Source organism: Tupaia chinensis, unplaced genomic scaffold, assembly GCF_000334495.1.
Source record: "Tupaia chinensis unplaced genomic scaffold, TupChi_1.0 Scaffold000350_1, whole genome shotgun sequence".
NCBI lineage: Eukaryota > Metazoa > Chordata > Mammalia > Scandentia > Tupaiidae > Tupaia > Tupaia belangeri.
The window spans coordinates 9,609,553-9,634,628 of record NW_006159844.1 but is presented as its reverse complement, the minus strand read 5'-3'; the positions used below and the strand labels follow the sequence as shown (position 1 = coordinate 9,634,628).

Sequence of the window (25,076 nt, the reverse complement as noted above, 5' to 3'; positions counted from 1 at the left end):
TTCCTTTCATCTGAAGACATGCCACATAAAACCCTCACGAACCTCAAGAAACCAGGGCTAAAAAAGCAAAGATATATTGATTTAGCACAGATTTCAATGAAAACACAACTACTACTTCGTAAGTTAGTAATAATTCCCTCACCCAAAACAATATCCATGTCAGAAGAACAGCACTGTCTAGCAACTCAGGTTAAGTATGAAATGGACTAATACAAACTGCTCTGAATATATCTTGCAAAGGGGGAAAGCAAATGGAGTATTAGTTACCTCGCTGGACTCCCACATGGCTGACTGTCCCAGATACAGTGGCTTAAAACTCATGCCGGGTGCATGTGTGTGCATGCCCAAGATCTCAGGAAGAGAATAGAGAAGGAATTGTGGCGTGGTCATCCCCCTTGAGAGATGGTTTTTCACTTTCCCTCTCACTATTGTCTCCATCTCCTCCACTCTGTAGCAAATACCCATGACCTAAGACAAAAACCTCTTAAAAAAAATTCTTTCAAAGATAGTTTTGCCTAATTATAATTGTGAGAACCAAAACACTCATGGAGTGTAGTGACACACATTATGCCACAAAGCTAGCAAATCAAAAAACTCAAGATGTACTTACACAATTAACCCAAATATGGTTAAAATTACCAAAGAAAACATGAAATAATCCATTTTTGTTCCAGTAAAATGATTAACTTATCTTGTGATACATTTATATAGAGAAAAATACTGCATGCCAGTGACATGAACTGTTGCTATATGCTGCAACATAGACGAGTTTCATAATCATAATGTTAAACAAAAGAAACCAGACCATAAAGACTGTAAGCTACATGCTTTCAGTTATTAAAATCCAAAAACAAAATCAATGGATAATCATTTAATTACTAGGAAAGACTATGGTGGGAAAGGGGACTTCAGGAGTTGTTTCTTTTAAGATTTGCTATAGAGAGATAGGGCATATGTGCTCACCAGAGATGGGTGTGTGTGTGTGTGTGTATGTGTGCGTGTAGAAATCACCCCCGGGGGGGATGGCCACACCACAATCCCATCTCCATTTTCCTCTCAGGATTCTGGGCAAGTGTGCACACATGCCCCAGTGTGTTTTTCAAGCTGCTGCCAGGTCCAGGACTTGAACTATGCAATCCGCCATGTGGGATCCAGCCACCTTAACCTGTGTGCCACCTGCTGGCCCTTTAGGATTTCTTTCTTATTCTGAGTATAATTATACAGGCATGTCCATTTTCTGAAAATTATTAAGTTATAATTTATGCACTTCTCTGTCATCCACATAAAGATGTGCACCACATAAAGATGTTTCTGTCAGTATCAACACATACCTGTCACGGGTATAGCCCAGCTTAGGTTCAGTATAATTGATAATATCCTCTGCTGCCCAGGATGGCGACTGGTTTCCACAAAGAATCATTTGGACTTCTTCATGGCTGAAGGAACTTAATTTCTCCATTGGAAAAACTTTATTAAATCCATCTAAATCACACATACAACAAAAACAAAAGACCCGAAGACATAATTCAATTTCTAAGTTATGATTCCAAAATACCAAACTTCAAATCAAAATTTCTATTATCAACTGAATGGGCAGAAGAAAAGTATTCCTAGATGTCTGAATAAACAAATATGAATTAAGATAATTTGGAGAGGTTTTTTTTTTTTTCGCTATAGGGTGCATGCGCTTGCCAGACAGACAGAGAGAGACATAGAAACAGAAAGCGAGAAATCACCCCCCAGGGGGGATGGTCACGCCGCAATCCCTTCTCTTCCATTCTCCTCTCGGGATCTTGGGCACACATGCACACACACCTGGCGTGAGTTTTAAGCCACCGGATCCGGGACGCAAACCGCGGTTGACTACGTGGGAGTCCAGTGACATAGCCATTACGCTAACTGCTGGTTCCTGAATTAAGATAATTTGAAATAAAAACTATGCTAGGGTTTTTTTTTTTTTTTTTTTTTTGACATAGGGCGCGTGTGCGTGTGCTCGCCAGACAGAGAGAGACAGAGAGACAGAAAGAAAGCGAGAAATCACCCCCCAGGGGTGATGGCCACGCTGCAATTCCTTCTCCTCCATTCTCCTCTCGGGATCTTGGGCACGCATGCACACGCGCCTGGCGTGAGTTTAAGCCACTGGGTCCAGGATCCGAACTGCAGTCGACTACATGGCAGTCCAGCAACATAGCCATTACGTTAACTTCTCAGTGGGTCTGTCTGTCTCTTGTCATTCTCTGGCAAGCACCAGGACCTAAGGCAAAAATCTCTTAAAAAAAAAAAAATTCACAATGTAACATACTTTGATCCCCTCCTTCACCTAAAGAACGTTGGTTATTTCATGGTTTGGTTCACCGTGATCATGTAAAATAGAATGTATGGAACTTTATGCCCACTTATAAAAGAAACGAGGGTCAAAAGTGGTCCCCATTATTCCAAAAGAGCAAGCTGATGATATACTGCAGCATACTTTCAACCTGTTCTGGCTAGTCTGTGGAACCTACCCTTCGGGAAGACGGAAAATTAGAAGGCAAGTTTATAGATTAATAGCAATTCTTCTCTAAGTGCAATGGGGGAATATGCTAAAAATCCTTTAAATTACCTCTGAAGGCTTCCATCTGTTTCTGAATACCCGTGTGCATACAAAAGTCAAACATCAAATCCACATATTCTTCTGCATTATCCATTGTTATCATCTGCAAAGGAAAGTTTGTTAGTATTACTGTTAATACCTAGGGATATTTCAATAGCACCAGTACAGCCAGTCCTGTGAAGATGTTTCATATATTGTAAGTACATTAAAGCAAAATTTTACCTCATCTTCACCACTTGGCTTCAGATCCACAGCTGTAAAGCCATATATTCTTGAGGAAGGGCAAAACTGGAAATTTAACCTGGAACAACAAAAAAGATTAGATTAACTGACATTCAATTATTATAACATTCCTGCCAAAACCACAAATCCTCTCTCTTCCAACAGCAAAATCAGTACACCAGCTTACATGTAAATATGAGGACTTTTTAAATGCAAAACCCTGTGCACAAAAACTACTTGGCCAACTACCAAACTTGTCTGGCTTTGCAAAGTTTACATGAAGCCATCACCTTTCCATATTCACATCCCCTTCTTTGGCACAAAATGAATGAAATAGAGATTTCTGCAATGAAATATGACAATGATAAGTTTATAAGACTTTTTTTCAGCCAAGTAGGCTATATAAATTAGCTAAAGAATCTGTCAAAATATTGTTGGCTTCAGACTTTTTTTTTTGATAGATTATTTTGCAGAGAAACAGAGACACAGAAAGCAAGAAATCACCCACTGGCAGATAGCCACACCGCAATCCTTTTTCCTCCTTTCTTTTGGGGTTTTAGGTATACATGCAAACGCACCCAGCATGAGTTTAAAAATGCCAGGTCTGGGACTCGAAGTGTGATTGAGCATGTAAAAGTCCAGCGACATAACAAGGTATACACATTTATCACATTTAATAAGCCAAATAATCTTCTAGAGTTCTGATGATTGATAAATTAGATTCTGATATTCTGAATGTTATCCTTTTCTTTCTTTTTAGTTGCTAAAGATATGTGGGCTCGCTAGAGAGAGAGAAAGAGACAGCAGGAGAAGGAAAAAGCAACCCCTTAGTGTTGTATGGTTATACCACAATCCCTTCATTTCTCCACTGTGACAGGATCTGAGGCACATATACACACATACCCACCATTTTTTTCAAGATGCTGGGCTGGGAATTTAAACCATGGTCAGCCATGTGGGATCCACGTCAGTTACTAGACCACGGGGCCAGATCCTTAGTGTTTTCTTTATATTAACAAGTCAAGGGTTCAAATTTATAATAATTTCCTATAATGTATTACTGTTCTGACAATCTATTTACTCATCAAATACTTCAAATCAGTGAGGACAAAAAGACAACTTATCTATTTAGGTTGAAGAATGTATACAAAAAGCTTACCCTAAATCTTCTATGCTAAGTGGAGGCCCAGAACCTGATGGATTCTTCAGCACTAGTTCCTGTAATTTTGTGTTCTTCTCATCTTCAGAAAGGCCTTTGTTGCTTAAAATCTGGCGCCTCTTGATGGCAAGGTCTTTAATTTCTTTTAAAAATCTGGCTCTGTGTGGGTTCACCAGTTCAAAGTCTTCCCAAGTTAAAATTCCATTAAACCAAGCTGGAGGTTTTGGTTTAGGGGGATCAAGAATGAATTCTGATTTTGAATCCTCTTCAAAGCTTCCTACTGAGAGTGAATCGTGACCTTCTTCTGTAGAAGCTTCAGACTGGCTTTCAGTACAGTGTAAGTCTCTATCACCTCGTGACTCATAAATCAGTTTACTCATATTGCTTTTGATGTCACCCATACACATAAGTTTAAAGAAAGGTTTAGAAATAGGTAAGTCCACAAGTCTATTGTCTTGAATGCATTTGGCCAAGAAAATTCCAAGGAAATGAAAGAGTTTTGTGATCCTCTCAAGCTCATCACTGTCTTGTGGAAATGGTGCTGTGAACAGTCCACATGATCTCTGCACATAGTATCCCGGAGGTTTCAATCCTCCCCCAAGATCAACCTAATTTTTTAGAGGAAGAAATACAAATAAAATTCAACAAAAAGTACAGTAACTAAATCTATCATTATCTTCTCTAAGAAAAAAAAAATTTAAACTTCTTCATGAATTTAGCTTTGTAAAAGTATGTACACATTTTATTATATAGCTTATAGTGACTAAATTTTTTCCTTCAGAAATGTTACATTATCAAAATTATTCATTGATAAAAAGAAAATTTGGCTTTTGTTTTAAAAGTGTAAAGCTTTTTTTTTTTTGGAGTTTTTTTTATTATTTTTTGGTATAGGGTGCGTGTGCTCGCCAGAGAGACAGAAAGTGAAAGCAAGAAATCACCCCCCAGGGGGATGGCCATGCCACAATCCCTTTTCTTCTGTTCTCCTCGCGGATCTTAGGCACGCACACACACATGCCTGGCGTGAATTTTAAGCCACCAGATCCGGGATGCGAACCGTGGTCAACTACGTGGGAGTCCAGCAACATAGCCATTATGCTAAATGCTGGTCCCAAAAGTATAAGCTATTTTTAAAACACTTTCCAAAGGCAGAGTAACAACTCAAATTACAAAATGAGAACTAAATCTTACATGACGTGATTCATCATCAGGAAAGTTATCATCACAAAGCCAAGCTCCCAGGTCAGTTCTCTGGAATTCTGCTGCCACCAGAGCATAAAACTCTAATGTGGGTCCTAAGCCAGTTCCTTCTTCTCCCAAAAATTCAACCTAAAATATGAACAAACCAGCTAGTTCACATCAGTGATAGGAGGGAGATTTCCATTGTTCTTCATGCAAGAAATACTGTCTATATGGGATATAATCAATAGTGTCCATAGTAATCTCTCTATAGTATACATAATTTCCTACTGTCATTTTCTTTAACATCTCTCAATACAGCCCAATGATATAAAACCAGCACAATTTAGGGAAAACATATTATAAAACAGTGTGCTCCAAACATGCAGACGTCTAATAGCATAACTTACTCAAAGGTTAAAAGTTAGATTATTTCAAATTCATTTTTACTATCACTTGGCCCAAGTTAATGTTAAGAAACAGATAGTGGTCTTCAACAGACCAAATACTTGGCCACCTTCAAGAGTGAAGCTCTTCTTTGGTGCACATTAAACACATAGTCCTGACATCTGAGAAGGTGGGCTGACACTCTTAAAAGAATGACACCCTGCCAGAGGACACAGCCTCTGCATGGAGAACAGAGAAATCCCTTTTCAAGTTTAACACAGTTTTTATGCAGTGGAATATACAGACTGGGTGAAGTCTTATTCCTGCTTCCTAAAGGAAATCTTATTTTATATTAAGGTTACCTCAAGAACTGATTTCCGATCAGCATGTATTTGCATGACATTCTCAGCCCATTCCATCAATGATTCGCCCCGAGGGACTTTCACTCTTTCATGCTTGAGGCGACCAACTCGAAACTCTCCAGGATCATCTCGTCTTACACTGCTTGTGGTCCTTGTTCGTTCCACAGTAGCTTCTCGTCGGTTTTGCAACCACACTATGGCTCTAAAACAGAAAGATACTTATGCAGCTACAGCATGTTAACAGCTGAACATACTATTAGACCAGCAATGGAATTCAAAGATTTAAGAAATTTTGAAAATTATTATTTTATCAGGTACATTTTGAAATGCAATCACATATATTACAGAAATTATTACTTCCTTTTACTAAACTAAAAATATGTGAGAATCCTTTTGTTATAATGTAGCTTAAGCAAATTGAGAAACTAGTAGGTCTTATATTTTCCCTCATTTGAGCAATTAAATCAAAATAAAGGTCAATATGGCTCAAGCACACATAGCACATGAAAATATAGAAAAACACTACCTATCAGAATCTTTATTATTGTGATATAAGCTGAAAGTCACCATTGAAATGGTTATCATAGGGGCCAGCAGGTGGCATGGTGCTTAAAGGTACTGGATTCCCATATGGCAGACTGTTGTTTGAATATCAGACCTGGCAGCTTTCTCACTTTCTAGACTCTTACATTCTCTGTCTTTTTTGGTCAAATTAAAAACTGATATAGATATTAAATAAAGTTAAATAATTCTTTTTAAAAATGATTACATAATTGTAAAACATTTTCTATTTAACCATACAATCTATCTGAGGAGGAAGAAATCAAATCTGCAATAGAAATAAGATGATTAAAGTGTTTCTCTCATGGGTGTTACTATTTTTTGGTAACATCAGGAAATCACTAAAGTACTCTAGGAACTGACTAAAACATTCAGAAATCTCTACTCTCATAAAACTGATCTAGTGGAGTCAAACAGAAACAAGTAAAATATATGGTATGTGAGATGGTGGTAAGAGAAAATGATGGTTAGCAGAAAGATGTATTTAAATGGAGCTATTTTAAGCACTCAATTTGGTATTGCTGGAAATTTCATCAACTAATAATATACTAAATAAGGTACAAAAGAACTACATAATAAATGTTAATAGAAATACTGAATTTAATTTATGCAACTCCAACAGAGCATACATCTAGATAAAAATGGAAAAATGTTGAAAGTTGCCAACTCTGTATAAGAACACAATATTTCATCAGTCCTGACACATTCTAAAAATATAAGATTTACTTCCTACCTTGATGCACCAAATGCTGTACATGTGAAATAAAGCTGTCTAGTTTCAAAAGGTATTAGAAAAGGACACTTGCTGGTTAATTGTTCACACCAGTCTGGGAGAGCCCCACTTGCCAATGCCAATGGTTCCTGTGAGTTAACAAATAACAATGTTTTAGTCCTATAAAGCAATTATTTTAAATGACAAAAAAAAAAAAAAGGGGGGGGGCCAGCAAAGTGGTGGTTAAGGCGTTGGGCTCCAACATGGCTGACTATGGTTCAAGTCCTGGACCTAGTGGCTTGTTTTCTCATTTTCCCTCTCTCTCGCTCTCTCTCTGGTGAGTGCACATGCCTTATAGCAAATTAAAAATTAATAATAACAACAAATAAAATTAAATAAGTAATTCTTTAAAAAAATAAAATGACAAAGAGTTGACCCGTAGCATTGGGATTAAGCCATATGACTGATCACACAGTTTGAATCGCAGTCCTTGGTGACTTAAAAAACATGCCAGACATGTGTGCATGCATGCCTAAAATGCTGACAGGATACAGAAATGGAGAAGAGATTATGGCATAACCATATCCCATGATGGCAGGGGCCGAAGTACTTTCTCCCTCTCCTCTGTTCTCTGGTAAGCACACGTGCCCCCTGGCAAATTTTAAAAAATAAAATAAAAATAGGGCCAGCCAGCAGCATGGTGTTGAGGCAACTGGATCCCAATGGTTTACACTATGTAGTTCAGGTCCTAGACTCAGTGGCTTGAGAAGTATTTTGGGTGTGTGTGCTTGACTATCTAGAATCATGCAAAGAAAAATGAAAGAAGGATTATGGAGTGACCATACCCCACAGAGGTGCTTTTGTGCTCCACCTCCCTATGTCTCTCTCCAACAAGTACATGCATCCTCTAGAAAAATTTTTAAAATAATAATAAATTGGGGGCCAGCAGATGGCATAGCAATTACACTGCTGAACACCCACATGACCAACCATAGTTCGAGTCCCCAACCCGGTGGCTAAAAAATCATGCTGGGTGCATGTGTGCATGCCCAAGATACCAGGAGGAGAATGGAAAAGAGAATATGGCCATCCCCCCAGGGCGTGACTACTTAGTTTCCCTCTCATTGTCTCTGTCTGTCTCTCCAGAGAGTATACACACCCTAAGGCAAAAGCCGCTTAAAAAAAATAAATTGAGGGCTAGTAGGTAGTATGGTGATTAAGGGTGTTGAAGTCTCACATGACCAACTGTAGTTCAAGCCCCAGACCTGGCAGCTTACTTTCTCACTTTACCTCTCTCTCGCTCTGTCTCTTTCTGGTCTAACTAACTAACTAACTAAATAACTAAATAAATAAATAAATAATTTAAAGAATAGATTAATAGATAGCTAGATAGACAGACAGATAGATAGATAAATAGACAGATAGATAGAGGTCAGCAGGTGGTATGGTAGTTAAGCATTAGACTCCCACAAAACTGAACACAGTTCAAGTTCTAGACCCAGCAGCTTGAAAATCCTTCTAGAACATGTGCATGCAAGTCCAAAAATCAAAAAGGAGAATGGAGAAGGGATTATGGTGTGGCCATCTCCCCCGAGGGGTGATTTCTCACTTTCCCTCTCTCTATCTCTAGTGAATGCATGTGCACTATGGCAAAAACCAAAATAAGAACATAAATAAATGAAAATAAAATGGCAAAAGAGTGACTTAAGTATAATTAAGAAATACATGCAAAGGGCCATATGACCCAAATTATTGAATTAGAAGGAAGAAACAGTTAAGAGGTAAAAAGGGGAATACTAAGAAAAGCTCATAGTTGTAGGATGAAGAGTTCAACTCTCTGACTTTATTACCTCAATCTGTTGCAAAATTTTTGTTGTGATTTTTTTGCTAGTGAATTCATCTGGCGGAAAAGTAAACTGAGGCTGCTCATCACCATCTGTTAAATTAATTAATAAAATTAATAAAAATATAAACTGACTTGCTTTCAAAATGCTATGGAAATGAAGTAAGGCTTCTGACAGACCTTCTTGAGATATTCTTGAATAAGGGTCACTTGCTACTATGTACAAAATACGCAGAAGTTGAAGGACATCTTCTACTCCACAAGAGTTCTGTCCATTGCCTGCTTTGGCCTGAGGTTGTTCTTTAGCCAAATTAAGAATATCACTACTTTGAAGAGTAGAAATGGCTCCCTGGTTTAATCCAGACTTTGTTCCATGCTCACAAAAATCCTGTAGAAACAATCAGCAAAATGGCCCATAATCACATTTTCAAAAACGCAATAAGACTATATCAATATTTCTTTAAAAAGGTTCTAATTTTTCAGAGAATTGCATTCTTTTAAAATAAAATCACAATATTACACAAGACAAAAATCAATGCATTCTAAACCATTGCAAATCACAGAATCTAACCACTATAAGCCATGGTCTATCCTAAGAGCCAATGCTACAAGCCATACTTGAAATGTTAGCATTGGCATATTGACAGTGTCAAGTCAGCCTCATTTTCTAATGAACACCTTTCTCTTAAGAAGCGTTTAAAGCTACAGTCAAAGCACAAAGCCATTCCTAATCAAAATGGTGTTTTGATGCCAAGATATACCTTATATGCAGCTATAAGCTGAGAACAATTTCTGTTTTTCCTAATACTTTTATTAGTGCCAGTTAATTTCCAGTGGCGCAGGAAAGCGGCGTCTGCATTCTTCTGCAGGTAGGTTATCAAGTCATTCTTTGGTAATTCATCAGTGCCAAGGTACTGTTCCACATGCTCTATTGACCAGCAACCCTACAACAGGAAAAACCAAATGTTGGCCTTTCCCAATTATAAAGTCTATTTCACATGCATTACATGACACAGCTTTATGATCATGCAGTTGATCTAAGGAATTTAGTGTTAGTCCTTTTTCCCTCAAACGTTCTGTTGCAACATAATGTTACTTTAATTTTCTTTAATTTTTACAACATAGCCAAGAATAAGACTTATCTTCTAAATATAACTTACCATTTTCCCAGTTTCTTTTTCTTTGTCAGAATCCTTCATTTCTCTGTACATGATTCTAAACAGGAAGATATTATTCCAAGTTAATTCAAAAAATAAAATGATTTATGGTTATTTCCAATAAGGCTTCAATTTTTTTTATTTTTTTTTAATTTTTTTTAAGGGAGGAGAGGTTTTTGCTTTTAGGATGCGTGAGCTCGACAGAAAGACAGACAGAAAGCGAGAAATCACCCCCCAGGGGGGATGGCCACGCTGCAATCCCTTCTCCTTCATTCTCCTCTTGGGATCTTGGGCACACTCGCACACATGCCTGATGTGAGTTTAAGCTACCGGGACTCAAACCCTGGTTGACTACATGGGAGTCCAGCGACATAGCTATAACGCTAACTGCTAGTCCCAAGGCTTCAATTCTTAAAAAATACATATAAATGATGTTATTCACTAGACATGTACTTGTTTTAATTTCTCCTTTAACTCAAAGAGATTTTTTTTTTTTTAATTTTATAGACAAAGTTTTGCTATGTTGCTCAGGTTGGCCTGGAATTCAAATTTGGATTCCTCCTGCCTCAGCCTCCAAGTATCTGGGACTATAGGCCTGTACAACCAAAACGAGCTTTAAGGAGCATTTTTAAGAAAAAAAAAAAAAATACAGATTTTTTAATCATAAGAAAAAATAACAAGGGAACCAGCAGTTAGCGTAATGGCTATGTCACTGGATTCTCACGTAGTCGACCGCGGTTCGTGTCCCAGACCCGGTGGCTTAAAATTCACGCTGGGCGCGTGTGCGTGCATGCCCAAGATCCCGAGAGGAGAATGGAGGAGAAGGGATTGCGGCGTGACCATCCCCCCTAGGGGGTGATTTCTCGCTTTCTGTCTCTATGTCTCTCTCTGTCTGTCTGGCGAGCGCACGCGCCCTACAGTGAAAATCTCTCCAAAAAAAAAAAAAAAGAAAAAATAACAAAAGTCATATTCCTGAGAGTTGTTGATTTATAAATTTTATATTACTACAAAGAAAATACACATTAAATCTAGAACTTTTAAAGATTATGAAGTGATATGTTATATTAAGTGACATGACATTCATATATTATAAACATAAAATGGGATGAACAGTTTTCTCTGTTTAGATGGACAGAAGTATAGGAATAACAAAGATCATAAGGACTTTTGTTCCCTTTATAAAGTAGCTGACATCAGTTTTTAAACATGACTTTCTGTTGTTCTATCTCAAATTACCTACACTACTTTTTAAAAAAATCTGCCTGAGGGCTTGTGCACTCACCAGATAGACAAATAGCGAGAAAGAACCCCTCCATGATGCATGGTCATGTCTCAATCCCTTCCCCTCCATCCTGTCAGGATTTGAGACATGCACACACGTGTCTGGCCTTTTTTTCAAACCACCAGAGCTAGATTTAAACAGTGCAGCTGGCTATGTGGGTTCTGGCACCCTTAACTAAGTTACTAGGACATGAAGTCAGCCCATCTGCATTACTTTTGTTGGACATTATAAAGATTATCAGCAATGTTAGGAGATTATCAGAAAATACAGTAACAAAAGTAAGTTATACTAAGAATAATTTATAGAAAAATAATTTATTATTTTTACTTTAATATTGTTCAATAGGGCTAGCCATTAATGTGGAAGTGATATAGCATCCTGTGATTCTGGGTCCACATATGAAAGGTCCCGGATTCACATTCTGAGGCCTCCCTGTACATTTTGGGCATTTGTGTGTATGCATCCATGATCCAGGATGATTGACACTGGAGGCAGATTGCAAGACCCTACTGGAAGTGCCTGTCTCTCTCTCTCTCTCTCTCTCATAGAAGAAATAAATAAGCTAGAAAAAGTTAAATATGTGTACTACTATTTAATTGTTGGGTAATACCTTATTGAGCACTTACAACATCATAGAAAGTACTACAAACACTTTACATATTCACTGATTCTTCACAACCACTATTGTTATATAAATAAAGTGAGGCATGGGGGCCAGCAAATGGTGTGATGGTAAAGGTGCTGAACTCCCACATAGCCAACTATGGTTTGAGTCCTGAACCCAATGGCTCACACCAGGCGTGTGTGCGTGCATGCTCAAAATCCCAAGAGAAGAATGGAGAATGGACTGCAGCATCCTACCTGGGGGAAGATTTCTCGCTTTTTGTCTCTCTGGCAAGCACATACGCACTATAGCAAAAACCTCTCCAAATAAAAGAAAAGAGGGACCAGCAGTTGGCATAATGGCTATGTCGCTAGACTCCTATAGTCGACCACGGTTCTAGTCCTGGACTCAGTGGCTTAAACTCACACCGGGTATGTGTATGTGCATGCCCAAGATCCCAACAGGAGAATGGAGGAGAAGGGATTGCGTGGCCATTCTCCCTGGGGAGCGATTTCTTGCTTTCTGTCTCTTGTCTCTGTCTTTCTGGCGAGTGCATGTGCCCTATAGGAAAACTCTCTCTCTCAATCAATCAATCAATAGAAAGAGAGGCACAAATACATTACCATTATCCAAGGTCACTAATAATAATTTGTTCAATGAATGAATAAACAAACTCAGGCTTAACCCACGCATCCAAAAAAAAAAGCGAATAGAACATATTTAGTTCTTCATGCACACTCCCAGTCAAAGAGTTCAAATGACACTTTTCAATTATTACATAAGAAGCTACTCTAGATAATTTCCAAACATCTTTCCAGTTCAACTTAATCATTCTGCGTCAGGAGTCAGAAAGGCTCTTACTGGTTTCTATAAACTATCAGAACAAAAACCAAATCTTTTCTGTTCCTATAATCCAAAATAAAAGTGATATAATGCTTCTTTGCACATATACTATGAAACTATATTCTCAAACACTGTGTTAAAATCTCTTGGGGCCAGCAGGTGTTGTGATGGTTAAGGTGTTGGACTCCCACATGACCAACTACAGCTAAAAAGCCAGACCTGGCAGCTTTCTCTTTCTCTCTGTTTCTCTCTGGTGAAAGCATATGCCCTATAGCAAATAAAAATAAATAAATAAATATTTAAAAATTTCTTACGTGTACGTTGGCTCCCAAATACGCCTAAGTTTATCTGATTTCACATTGCCATTACAGGACAACTGAAGCAATTTCTGTACATAGTAAAAAATGGTTGATCTAAAGTTGTTGAGTGGTAATTCAACTTCACGAGTTGTTCCAAGACCAGTTACTTTCAAAGTGAGAGCTAAACGAGGTGATGGAGTACATTCAACTTCTTCCAAGAGTTCAGAATGTGGTGTTCCTAAAAATGTGGAAGACAAGTGAAAAACAATTTTATTAGAACAGTTTGGAAAGAACACTATCCTAGGAGACACGCTGAATGAAATCCAAATCTTTCTGCCATACATAAGCTTAAAAATGTCAGCTGCTTTGGCATGGTGGTTAATGCATTGGATTACCACATGGCCAACCATTGAATCCTAGACCTGGTGGTTTGAAAATCATGCCAACATATATGTGTGCATATTCACAATCTGAGAAAGAGAATGGAGGAGAAGGATTGCAGTGTGGTCATACCCCCTGAAGGGTGACGTCTCACATTCTCTTTCATTGTCTCTCTTGCTTTCGGGCAAGTATACATTCCTATGGCAAAAACCTTAAGAAAAAGTGTCAGCTACTTAAAGACTTTCCTGATTCAATAATTTTTTTTTTAAATGATTTTTTTTTCTTTTTCAGAGAGATTTTTGCTATAGGGCACGTGCACTTGATAGAGAAACAGAGATAGAGAGAAAGCAAGAAATCACCCCCCGGGGGATGGCCACACTGCAATCCCTTCTCCTCTAGTCTCCTCTCGGAATCTTGGGTATGCACGCACACACACCCAGCTTGAGTTTTAAGCTGCTGGGTCAGGGACTTGAACTGCGGTCAACTACATGGGAGTCCAGCAATGTACTCACTACACCATTTGCTGGTCCCTCCACCTTTTTTTTTTTCTTAATGGGAATAATTACACCTTGGTTACTTAAAGACACAGTGATAGAATAGAACCTATGTGCATGATAGGAATCTTCTCGCTTTTATTTGCTAACTATATGAATATTTAGAAAACATTTTAATTTTACACATGAGAACTAAAGCTATCAATAAATAATTCTATATTGAGAGAGAACAAGAATGTTCTAGTTGTCCAAGGCCACTGATAATTCTTATACACTCTGGGCCAATGACCTGTTCAATATCACTCCAATGAGTGGGTTGTCAGGTAAACACACACACAAATATAATTAGGTTCAAAATGCATTTGTTGGTGACTTAGAGTCTTACTAATTTAGACTTTTTTTCACATAATGATAGTCTTTAAAGAATTATTTATTTAATTGTATTTATTACTATTATTCTTTAATTTGCCAGAGGGCATGTGTGCTCACCAGAAAGAAAAGTAAAGTGAGAAAGCAAGCCTCCAGGTCCAGGACTTCAACTGTGATTGGCTATGTGGGAGTCCAGCCCCCTAACCACAAAACCATTCCCTGGCCTCAATAATAGTCCTGAAAATATTTATTCATTGTATAACATCCCAAAGTACCTTAACTGAATTATACCTGTTATTGGGCACAACTGAGGACATTTCAAATTTTTTCAAAAATACAAATATTACTTCTGCAGTCATCAACATATACAAATCTGAGTACAGAGCTAATATTCCTTTAGTAGAAATTACTACTGGAAAACGTATTATATCAGAAAGATATGAAATATATTGCTAAACAACTCTACAGAACATCTGTACCTATTTACACTCCCTGCAATAGGTTTCTGAAAGGATTAGAATATATATATATATATATTTTAAGAATTATTTTATTTAACCTTTAATTTTGTTTATTTATTTTAATTTGACCAGAAAGGGACAGAGTGAGAGAGTGAGAGTGAGAGAGAGAGAGAGAGAAAGAGAGAAAATGAGAAAGCAAGCCATTAGGTCTGGGACTCTAACCACAGTCAGCCATGCAGGAGTCCAGCGCCCTTAACCAACACATCACCTGCCAGCCCCAGGATCTTAGAATATCTTGATCGATCTATATCCACCCTCACCATAGAACCTACTCACAAAAATGCACTTACTTTAATATTTAACACACATATCTTTCATTTTTCCTTTTTTTTTTTAAATTGCCAAAAGGTGCTTGCACTCGCCAGAGAGAGAGAGAGAAATTACCCCCAATAGGTTATGGTCATGTCACAATCCCTATTTCTCCACTGGAGCATGTTTTTCTAGCCACTAGGGTTGGGATTCTAACTGCAGTCAGCCATGTGGGATCTTGCTCCCTTAACTATTATGCTATGTACCTGGACCTTACATGGGGATCTTGCTAGATCAAAATAAATCCTTAGCAATGTTGATCTACTAGAATGAAAAATTTCTCATCTTTTTTTTTTTTTTTTGAGAGATTTTCACTGTAGGGCGCGTGCGCTCGCCAGACAGACAGAAAGAGACAGAGAGACAGAAAGCGAGAAATCACCCCCCAGGGGGGATGGTCACGCTGCAATCCCTTCTCCTCCATTCTCCTCTCGGGATCTTGGGCACGCACGCACACGTGCCCGGCGTGAGTTTTAAGCCACCGGGTCCAGGACACGAACCGTGGTCGACTACGTGGGAGTCCAGCGACATAGCCATTACGCTAACTGCTGGTTCCCAAAATTTCTCATCTTTTATGGCAAAGATCCATCTTTCTAAAGACTTAGGACTAAAGGACTAGCAGACGGCAGAATGGTTATATCACTGGACTCGTAAGAGTTGACCACAGTTTGAGTGGCTTATAATTCACATCGGGCATGTATGCGTGCATGCCCAAAATCCCAAGAGGCTGGAAGAGAAGGGACTACAGCATGGCCATCCCCCTGGGGGTGATTTCTCACTGTCTGTCTGGCAACCACATGCACCACCCTATAGCAAAAATCTCTGAACCAAGAAAAAAAGACTAACGGCTGACATAGACTTTCCAAAACATTTTTCTTTATACCCTGCATACAAAAGCAGTGCCATATTTTTCTGAATGTATATAACTATCTTATTTGGTATCAAAATTAAATAGCAAGTGCCAGGAGGTGGTGTGGTGGTTGAGGTGCTGGATTCCCACATGGCTGACTGTGGTTCGACTCCCAAATCTGGCAGCTTGTTTTCTCACTTCTCCCACAATCCACCCCCTTCTCTCTCTGGTGAGTGCATGTGTTCTATGGCAAATTAAATAATAACAATGATAAATAAAATGAAATAAATAATTCTAAAAACAAAATTAAATCACAGGCACCTGTACTTGGCTTGCTTGGTGCTGCTGCAACTGCAGCCGGGAGGTGACTAGGATATGGCAGCCCCCTTTGAGGAGTGCAGTGGGCTGGCACCATGCAGGACAGCATGGGGCCAGTGGTATCAGACCCTAGAGGAGATGTTTACTGAAGTTCAAGTGGCACCAAGCACTCGTGTGCAGGATATCCAGTGTGTCTTGCAGAGCCGGCATGTGGCCCTGGCCATGGGTGGCCTAGAGATCCTCAAGGGCAAACTCTTTAATTATACAATAGCTGTTGGGGGGAACATGGACTTTGGAGGACAGAGAAATATTCTGTATTAGTCTTACAAAGACAAAAAGAGATGCAGCAAGTTTTTGGACTTCTCTACTAGAAACTGAATATGCAATGGATCCTTGGGGAGAAGATCAAATGCAGAGGAAGCTTAGAGAGATTCCAGAAAGAAAATCCTGGATTTGAGTTCGGTGGAGCAGAAATCTTAAGAAACTATACTTAAGATTTCTCAAACCTTGAGAAGTAACTGTTATTTTTTTTTTCTGCATTGCTTGGATCCTGACAGAAGTTGCCAGCTTAATCAAAGGAAGAGATATGTGGTGGAAGAAAAATGTGGATGCCTTTAGTTAAAAAACTGCAGACTATATTTAAATGTGGTTCTAAAAACTGTATTCGAATATGATTTATATAGGAAATGTACTATGGAGACTATTCTCTGGATATATGGTAATCTTTTTTTGGACCTATTTTTTCTCAGTGCAAAGTTTTATATGCTGCATTTTACTATTTCATATTTAACCATATTTTTAAAATTTTATTTAGTAATTCATTTATTTTACTTTGAGGAGAGAGAGAAAGTGAGAAAGCAAGCCACCAGGTCCAGGACTTGAACCATGATCGGCCATGTGGGAGTGTCTGGCACCTTAACCACCATGCTACCTGATGGTCATGTAACCATATTTTTAATACAAAAAACATTAGCGTATAAATCATGTGAAATGAAAAGGTGCTTTCAGGGAAAATTAATTCTTTTGATAAGTGTGTTGTGGGAATAATGTTCAATAAACTTGTCTAAATAGGAAAAAAAATAATTAAATCACAAAACTAAAACATACAGTACCTGGGGGAGGAATTTCTAGATCAGTTGTTTGTTGGACATTAGTACGACCAGGTCTTGGATCAAAAGCAGGAACCAAAGCAGAAAATTGCCTTTTTAACACATAATCATCATCCCACGTTCTCCGACGACCTCCTTTAGTTTCATACTCTTCTTCTTCCTATTAGAATAAAATTCCACAAAGAACCAAACATTGCAATATGAAAAATTTCATTATTACAAAAGTAATGCACTATTGGGGCCAGCAGGTGGTGGCTAAGGTGCCAGACTCCCGCATGGCTGACTGCAGTTTGAATCCTGGACCTAGTGGCTTGCTTTCTCACTTTCCCTCCTTCTCTCTCTCTCTGTGTGTCTCTAGTGAGTGCAGATGCCCTACAACAATTTAAAAATAATAATAATAATAACTAAGTAAGATTAAATAAGTAATTCTTTTAAAAAAGTGATGGGGGACCAGCAGTTGACGTAATGGCTATGTCACTGAACTCCCATGTAGTCGACTGTGGTTCAAGTCCTATACCCGGTGGCTTAAACTCACACCGGGAGCGTGTGTGTGTGCCCAAGAACCAGAGAGAAGAATGGAGAAGGGATTGCATTGTGGCCATTCCCCCAAAGGAGTGATTTCTTGCTTTTGGTCTCTTTGTCTGTCTCGGGCGAGCGCATGCACCCTATAGCAAAAACCTCTCCCAAAAAGAAGTGATGTGCTATGTACAAAATAAGGAATGTGTCAAGTGGGTTTTTTTTTTTATAACCACTGCACTTCCATTTAGCCGTATTCCTTTCCTTTTTTTTTTTTCTTTTTGAGATTTTTTTTGCTATAGGGTGCATTAGCTCGCCAGAGAAACAGAGAAAGAAAGCAAGAAATCACCCACCAGGAAGATGGCCATGCTGCAATCTCTTCTCCTTCATTCTCCATGTGCCCAGTGTGAGTTTTAAGCCACCAGATTCGGGGCTCAAACTGTAGACAACTATGTGGGAGTCCAGCAACAACCATCATGCCCATCTGCTGGTCTCTTAGCCTTATTTCTTATGCACAAAAATGAGCTAAGTTAAACATGTATAAGTACATATATTTCTTTTTTTTCCTTGTTTAAGAGGTTTTTGCCTTAGGGCACATGCGCACACTGGAGAGAAAGAGAGAGAGAGACATGGTGAGAGGGAAGTGAGAAATCCCCAGGATGAATGGCCACACCGCAATCCTTTTTCCTCTATTCCCCTCCTGAGATCTTGGGCACACACACGCATGCCTGGTGTGGTTTTCAAATATCCACCCTTGCAGTTTGAATACTTCATTAAAATTAACTTACATAACATACCAAACTGACATTTGACAGCTCTGGAGCTAAGAATGTCTGGGCTCAAAACTACCAACTGTGTGTGACTTTTAGTAACCACTTCATCTGAAAACTGAGGCTAATCAAAATCTTCAAAGTGTTGTTAAAAAGATTAAATAAGGTAACATGCATAAAGTATTGAGAACTATGCCCAGCACTTAGTGACCTGTGTTAGCTGACAGACGATCATTAGCAATACTACTACTACCTCGACTAGTACCGTTAAAACTACAAATCTCAGATAATACTTATTAAGCACTTTTCTCATTTCTTAAAAAACTACTTAGTTAATTATTTAATTTTTATTTTTATAGGGCACGTGTGCTCACCAGAGAGAGAGAAAGCTACCAGGCCCAGGACTTGAACTACGGTCGGTCACGTGGGAATCCAGTGCCTTAAGCGCCATGCCACCTGCCGACCCCCTTCTCTTATTAAGCATTTCATTATAAGCTTAAACCATAGGGCAACATGAGGAGTTACAAGTAATAAACTCCTGAATACATTATGCCAGAGCAAGCATGGATTCTGCCTGGAATATGGAACCCAAGCAATAGATGAAATTTCTTTTTGAAACACTGATACTCCTTCACCTCCCCAGGTTATACGCTTTTGTAGGCAATTGACATTCTGGTTAGTGCTTTCAGTGTGAAAGGGAAAAATATATAGCTTTTGGAACAGAAACATGAAGACATTACCTGCTCTCCAATAGGTCGGCTCCCTGCTCCAGCAGGAACCTGTGGTAGCTGTGAGGTGACAGCATGGTGGGTTACATCAGAGCGGGAGCCAGCTCGACGCTGCAGGGACGGACGTCTAAGAATCTGAAATTTTTAAAATGCCAAGAGATAGATGTCTAATTATTTGACACAAACATCCCTATTCAGCCTATTCCCAGAAATTATCGACCCACTTTAGCAAAAGTATAACGAAAAAAACCCTATCTTCATTAGTTATCTTCAGAAAAGGTGAAAACTGAATTTTTTAAAGAATTATTTTATTGGGACCAGCAGTTAGCGTAATGACTATGTCGCTGGACTCCCACGTAGTCAACCGCGGTTCACATCCCGGACCCGGTGGCTTAAACTCACACCGGGCGCATGTGCGTGCGTGCCCAAGATCCTAAAAGGAGAATGGAGGAGAAGGGATTGTGGCATGGCCATCCCTCCTGGGGGGTGATTTCTCGCTTTCTGTCTCTCTGTCTCTCTCTGTCTCTCTGGCAAGCGCACGTGCTCTATAGCAAAAAAAAAACTCTCAAAAAAAAAAAAAAAAAGAAAACTGAATTTTTTAAAGAATTATTTTATTGGGACCAGCAGTTAGCATAATGACTATGTCGCTGGACTCCCATGTAGTCGACCGTGGTTTGAGTCCCGGACCCAGAGACTTAAATTCACACCAGGTGCATGTGCGTGTGTGCCCAAGACCCAGAGAGGAGAATGGAGGCGAAGGGATTGCGACATGGGCATCGCACCTGGGGGGTGATTTCTTGCTTTCTGTCTCTCTGTCTATCTCTGTCTTTCTGGCGAGTCCTATAGCAAAAAAAAAAAAAAAAAAAAAAGATTTTATTTAACTTTATCATTATTATTTTGTTTTTTTAAAAAGAGAGATTTTTTGCTATACAGCATGTGTGCTTTTTGGAGAGACAGAGAAAGTGAGAAACCACCCCCCAGCTGGGATGGCCACAACACAATCCCTTCTCCTCCATTCTCCTCCCATGATCTTGGGCATGCATGTGCATGCACCCGACCGGAATCTCAAGCTGCTGGGTCTGGACTTGAACCATGATCCACAATGTGGGAGTCTAGTACCTTAACCTGTCACCTGCTGGCCCCAGAAAGTGCTTTTAAAAATTAACTACATTATTCATTCTAGTGCCATTATTTCCTTGCTTTGAAGTTAATGAGTTAGTTTTTCTTCTCTTCAACTCTATTATTAACACCCTATCTTAATGAAGAGAACAGGGACTCTTTCTCTACCATAACCTCCTCGTATTCTTGGTCCTCCTGATTGTCATCTTCATTCTCATCATCTTCTTCATCTGGCTCAGGCAAGTCCTCATCATCATCGAGCTCAGCCAACAGAGTACTGGCACGGCAGCTATCAAGGAAATCTAGAAAATCAAACCAACAACCCTTCTGTCAACAAATTAACAAAGCATAACAAAGTAATTGTGCATTTTGAGTTTAACAAAATAAAAGTAAAATACCATTCTTCCACTACTACACATATAGAAAGAGCAAAAATGGGAAATAGTCACAAGCATATAAAAAACAATGCAGGATAATGGATGACCATAAATGAAAGTTGGACCTACAAAATCTTAATATAAAAGGCCAACCATGTGGGATATGTTCAAAAATTAAGAACCACCCCTATCTTCATTTTGTGAACAAATCACAGGACATACAAGATGACTGAAAGAGAATACTCTGAAGTCATTCATCCTGGCATTATCACTTGAGCGTATACTATGGCCAATAATTTATGTTAGGCACCAGCTGAAGACAGTTGGAGATAATACAGACATGGTCTGAGTCCCCACCGAGCCTACAATGGAGAGAGGCATTTAACAAATAAACATATGAAAATGTAAATCCAAGTTGTAAAAGAGTTAATGAGGGACAACAGAATTAAGTCAATCAGTGAGACCTAGGCTTAGCTATGAGACCTGGCAGGTTACTTAATGATAATAACCACTTAAGACTAATGCCTGTTTACTACAGAATAGTGTACACAGCATCTTTTATTTTATCCATATTATCTAGCACATATGGAAGTTCATTAAACTTGAATTTATTTTATTTCCTTCCTTAGGCACTCTTCTCTTACCTTAAACTGATTGTATCAAATTTATATTGTCCTACAAAAGTTAAGATGTTAACAAGATATTCTTAGTAAGACTGAAAACAAAAAGAGGATTTATGGGATTAAAACACTGGATTCCCACACACAGCTAACTGCGACTCCAGTCCCAGACCAGGTGGCTTGAAATTTTGTGTGTGTGTGTGTGTGTGTGTGTGTGTGTGTGTTTGTGTGTGTATGTACCTGTGCACGCTCAAAATCCTGATGGGAGGGGCCTCTAGGTGGTGTAGTGGCGTAGTGGTTAAGGCACTGGATTGTCCTATGGCTGACTGCGGTTTGAATCGCTTGAAAGTAACACTGGGAGCACGGGTGTACATGCCTAAAATCCTGAGAGGGGACTAAAGGAGAAGGAAGTGCAGCATGGCCATTCTCTGTTGGGGATGATTTCTCACTTTCCCTGCCTGTCTCTCTCCAGTGAGTTCATGTGCCCTGTGGCAAACGCCTTTAATTAATTAAATAAATAAATAAATAAATACATACATACATACATACATACATACATACATACATAAATAAATAAATCCTAAGAAGAGAAGAGAGAAGGAACTACAGCATGGCCATATCTTTGGGAGTGATTTCTCACTGTCCCTCCCTCTCTCTGCCTCTCTTCAGTGAGCATATGTGCCCTATGGAAATTTTTACTGATTCTGGGGAAAAAATTATAATATACTGTCAGAATTTCCCATTGAATAAAAAATAGGACATACTGTATATTCTTTTTTTTATTATTTAATTTTTTTTGAGAGGTTTTTCACTATAGGACACGTGCGCTCACCAGACAGAGAGAGAGACAGAGAGACAGAAAGAGAGAAATCACCCCCTAGAGGGGATGGTCATGCTGCAATCCCCTCTCCTCCTCTTCTTGGGATCTTGGGCATGCATGCACACACACACCTGGAGTGGGGTTTAAGCCACCAGGTCCGGGACGCGAACCATGGTCAACTACGTGGGAGTCCAGCGACATAGCCATTATGCTAACTGCTGGTTCCCAACATACTGTATATTCTTAAAGAACATCTACAAGATAATTTATAATTATTTAGCAATTTCCATCTGCAGATCAGTCTCTGAAACAAAAATTTTTTTAGTGCAATAATAAATATATAGGACAAAGTATTTAGTGTGTGTGGTTTTTTGTTTTTTGTTTTTTTTTTTTAGTTTTTTTTTGCATTAGGAGGAAATCTGACCTAATATCAGATATACTCTATGGTATCAGGTCAAATTTTTGGCTTGGAATAAGAGAGAACATATTCTCAAATTAAAGAAAGAAAACATTGGGGCAAGCAGATAGGTGGTAGTAAAGGAACTGGACTCCTGCATGGCCAACCACAGTACAAGTCCTGGCCCCAGTGGCTTGCTTTCTCACCCCCCTCCCCCGTTTCTCTCTGCTGAGAGCACATACCCTGTAGCAAATTAAACAATAATAATGATGATAAATCAAATTAATTAAATAATGTTTTTTAAAAAAGGAAAACATTAAAATGAAGTATACATAATAGTATTTTTAAAAAAAGAATTACTGGAGCTGGCAGGTGGCGTGGTGGTTAGGGGCTCTAGACTCCCACATGGGCCAACCTGTGGTTCAAGTCCTGGACCTGGCATCTTGATTTCTCTCTCTGTCACTCTCACTCTGTCCATCTCTGGCCAAATTAAAAATAAATAAAGTGAAATAAAATAGTTATAAAAAAATTTTTCAAAAATAAAAAAATAAAAAAGAATTACTTATTTAACTTAATTATATCTGTATATTATATATATATATATATTACAGAGCTATAATGCGCTATAGGGCATGTGTGCTTGCCAGAAAGACAGAGACAGACAGAAAGCGAGAAATCACCCTGCAGAGGACATGGTCATGCCGCAGCAATCCCTTCTCCTCCATTCTCCTCTTGGGATCTTGGGCACGCACGCACACGTGCACGGCATGAGCTTAAGTCCAGGACTCGAACCATGGTTGACCACATGTGAGTCCAGCAACGTAGCCATTACACCATATGCTGGTCCCCTTAATTACATATTTTTAATTTGGCCAGAGAGAGACAGAGATCAGGGAGGGAGAGACTAAGTGAGAAATCAAGCTGCCAGGTCTAGGATTCGAACCGTGGTCAGACATGAGGGAATCACGCACTTTTAACCACCACACCACCTGCTGGCACCTCCATAAATAATACTTTAAAATATATCTTCATACAAACTTGGGTTTCAAATTACAAAAAATAGTTTTTTTTAAGAGAGATTTTTTGCTATAGGGTACGTGTGCTTGTCAGAGAGAAAGACAGTGAGAAATCAGTCCTCCAGGGTGATGACTATACTGCAATCCCTTCTCCTCCATTCTACTATTGGGATTTTGTACACACAAACACAAGTGCCCAGCATGAGTTTCAAGCCACTGGGTTTGGAACTGCAGTCAACTGTGTGGGAGTCCAGCAACATAACTATATGCTATCTGCTGGTCCCAAAATATCTGTCAATATGGTTCTTTCACAAAAACTCCACTTGTGACAAAAGGCAAAAGAAAACCAAAAAAACAAAAACAAAAACAAAAACAAAAAATGAAAAGTACAAGTTCCTAGATATCTGATTGTTTATAATCAGATAAATTTTTTTTTGGAGAAGGTTTTGCTATAGGGGACGTGTGCTTGTCAGAAAGACAGAGAAACAGAGAGACAGAAAGCAAGAAATCACCCCCCAGAGGGGATGGCCACACCACAGTCCCTTCTCCATTCTCCTCTCAGGATCTTGGGCACACATGCACATGCACCTGGCATGACTCTAAGCCACCAGGTCCAGGACTCGAAGCGTGGCTGACCACATAGTACAGAGACGTAGCCATTACGCCATCTGCTGGTCCCAATCAGATAATTTTTTAAAATAATTATTTAACTTTATTTATTTATTTATTTTAATTTGGCCAAAGAGAGACAGAGCGAAAGAGAGGGAGAGAAAGTGAGAAAGCAAGCCACCAAGTTCTAGAACTAGAATCACAGTTGCCCATGTGGTAGTCCAGTGCCCTTAACTACCATGCTACGTGCTGGCCTTATAATCAGATGTCTCTCATATCACTGAGTTTTTTATTTTTATGGTAATATCACATTTGTAAAAGGAGAAAATAATTCTTTTTTTAAAACAAAAGTTAAAAACACTCCACGAAAGCCTAGCCTCATAGTATAGCAGTTAAGTCCTATGCATACGGAGCCAGATTTCACACAGCTGATGGTGGTTCAGATTATGGCCCAGGCTGCCTGAAAAAACATGCCAGGTGCATGTGCACAAGTGCCCCAAATCCTGATGGGATGGAGAATTAGAAGGAAAAGGACTGTAGTGTGAGGATACCTCAT

At 39.0% G+C, this 25,076-nt stretch overlaps 1 protein-coding gene and 1 pseudogene across 2 annotated transcripts in view; one reads left to right on the top strand and one right to left on the bottom strand.

The window, feature by feature from the left end:
* HECTD1 (HECT domain E3 ubiquitin protein ligase 1) overlaps nucleotides 1-25,076 on the bottom strand; it is a gene marked incomplete in the record, with an annotated part of 117,516 nt that overhangs the window by 1,183 nt on the left and 91,257 nt on the right. For both annotated transcript variants that reach the window (XM_027773407.1, XM_027773408.1), the window contains 16 exon segments: nucleotides 1-57; nucleotides 1,332-1,482; nucleotides 2,603-2,696; nucleotides 2,816-2,894; nucleotides 3,975-4,582; nucleotides 5,163-5,300; nucleotides 5,900-6,101; nucleotides 7,194-7,321; nucleotides 9,023-9,108; nucleotides 9,196-9,403; nucleotides 9,777-9,959; nucleotides 10,176-10,230; nucleotides 13,216-13,438; nucleotides 17,552-17,708; nucleotides 19,575-19,697; nucleotides 20,850-20,983. In XM_027773407.1, coding sequence (XP_027629208.1) covers nucleotides 1-57; nucleotides 1,332-1,482; nucleotides 2,603-2,696; nucleotides 2,816-2,894; nucleotides 3,975-4,582; nucleotides 5,163-5,300; nucleotides 5,900-6,101; nucleotides 7,194-7,321; nucleotides 9,023-9,108; nucleotides 9,196-9,403; nucleotides 9,777-9,959; nucleotides 10,176-10,230; nucleotides 13,216-13,438; nucleotides 17,552-17,708; nucleotides 19,575-19,697; nucleotides 20,850-20,983 — 2,626 coding nt within the window.
* Nucleotides 16,497-16,957, top strand: LOC102470430 (nudC domain-containing protein 2 pseudogene; annotated as a pseudogene).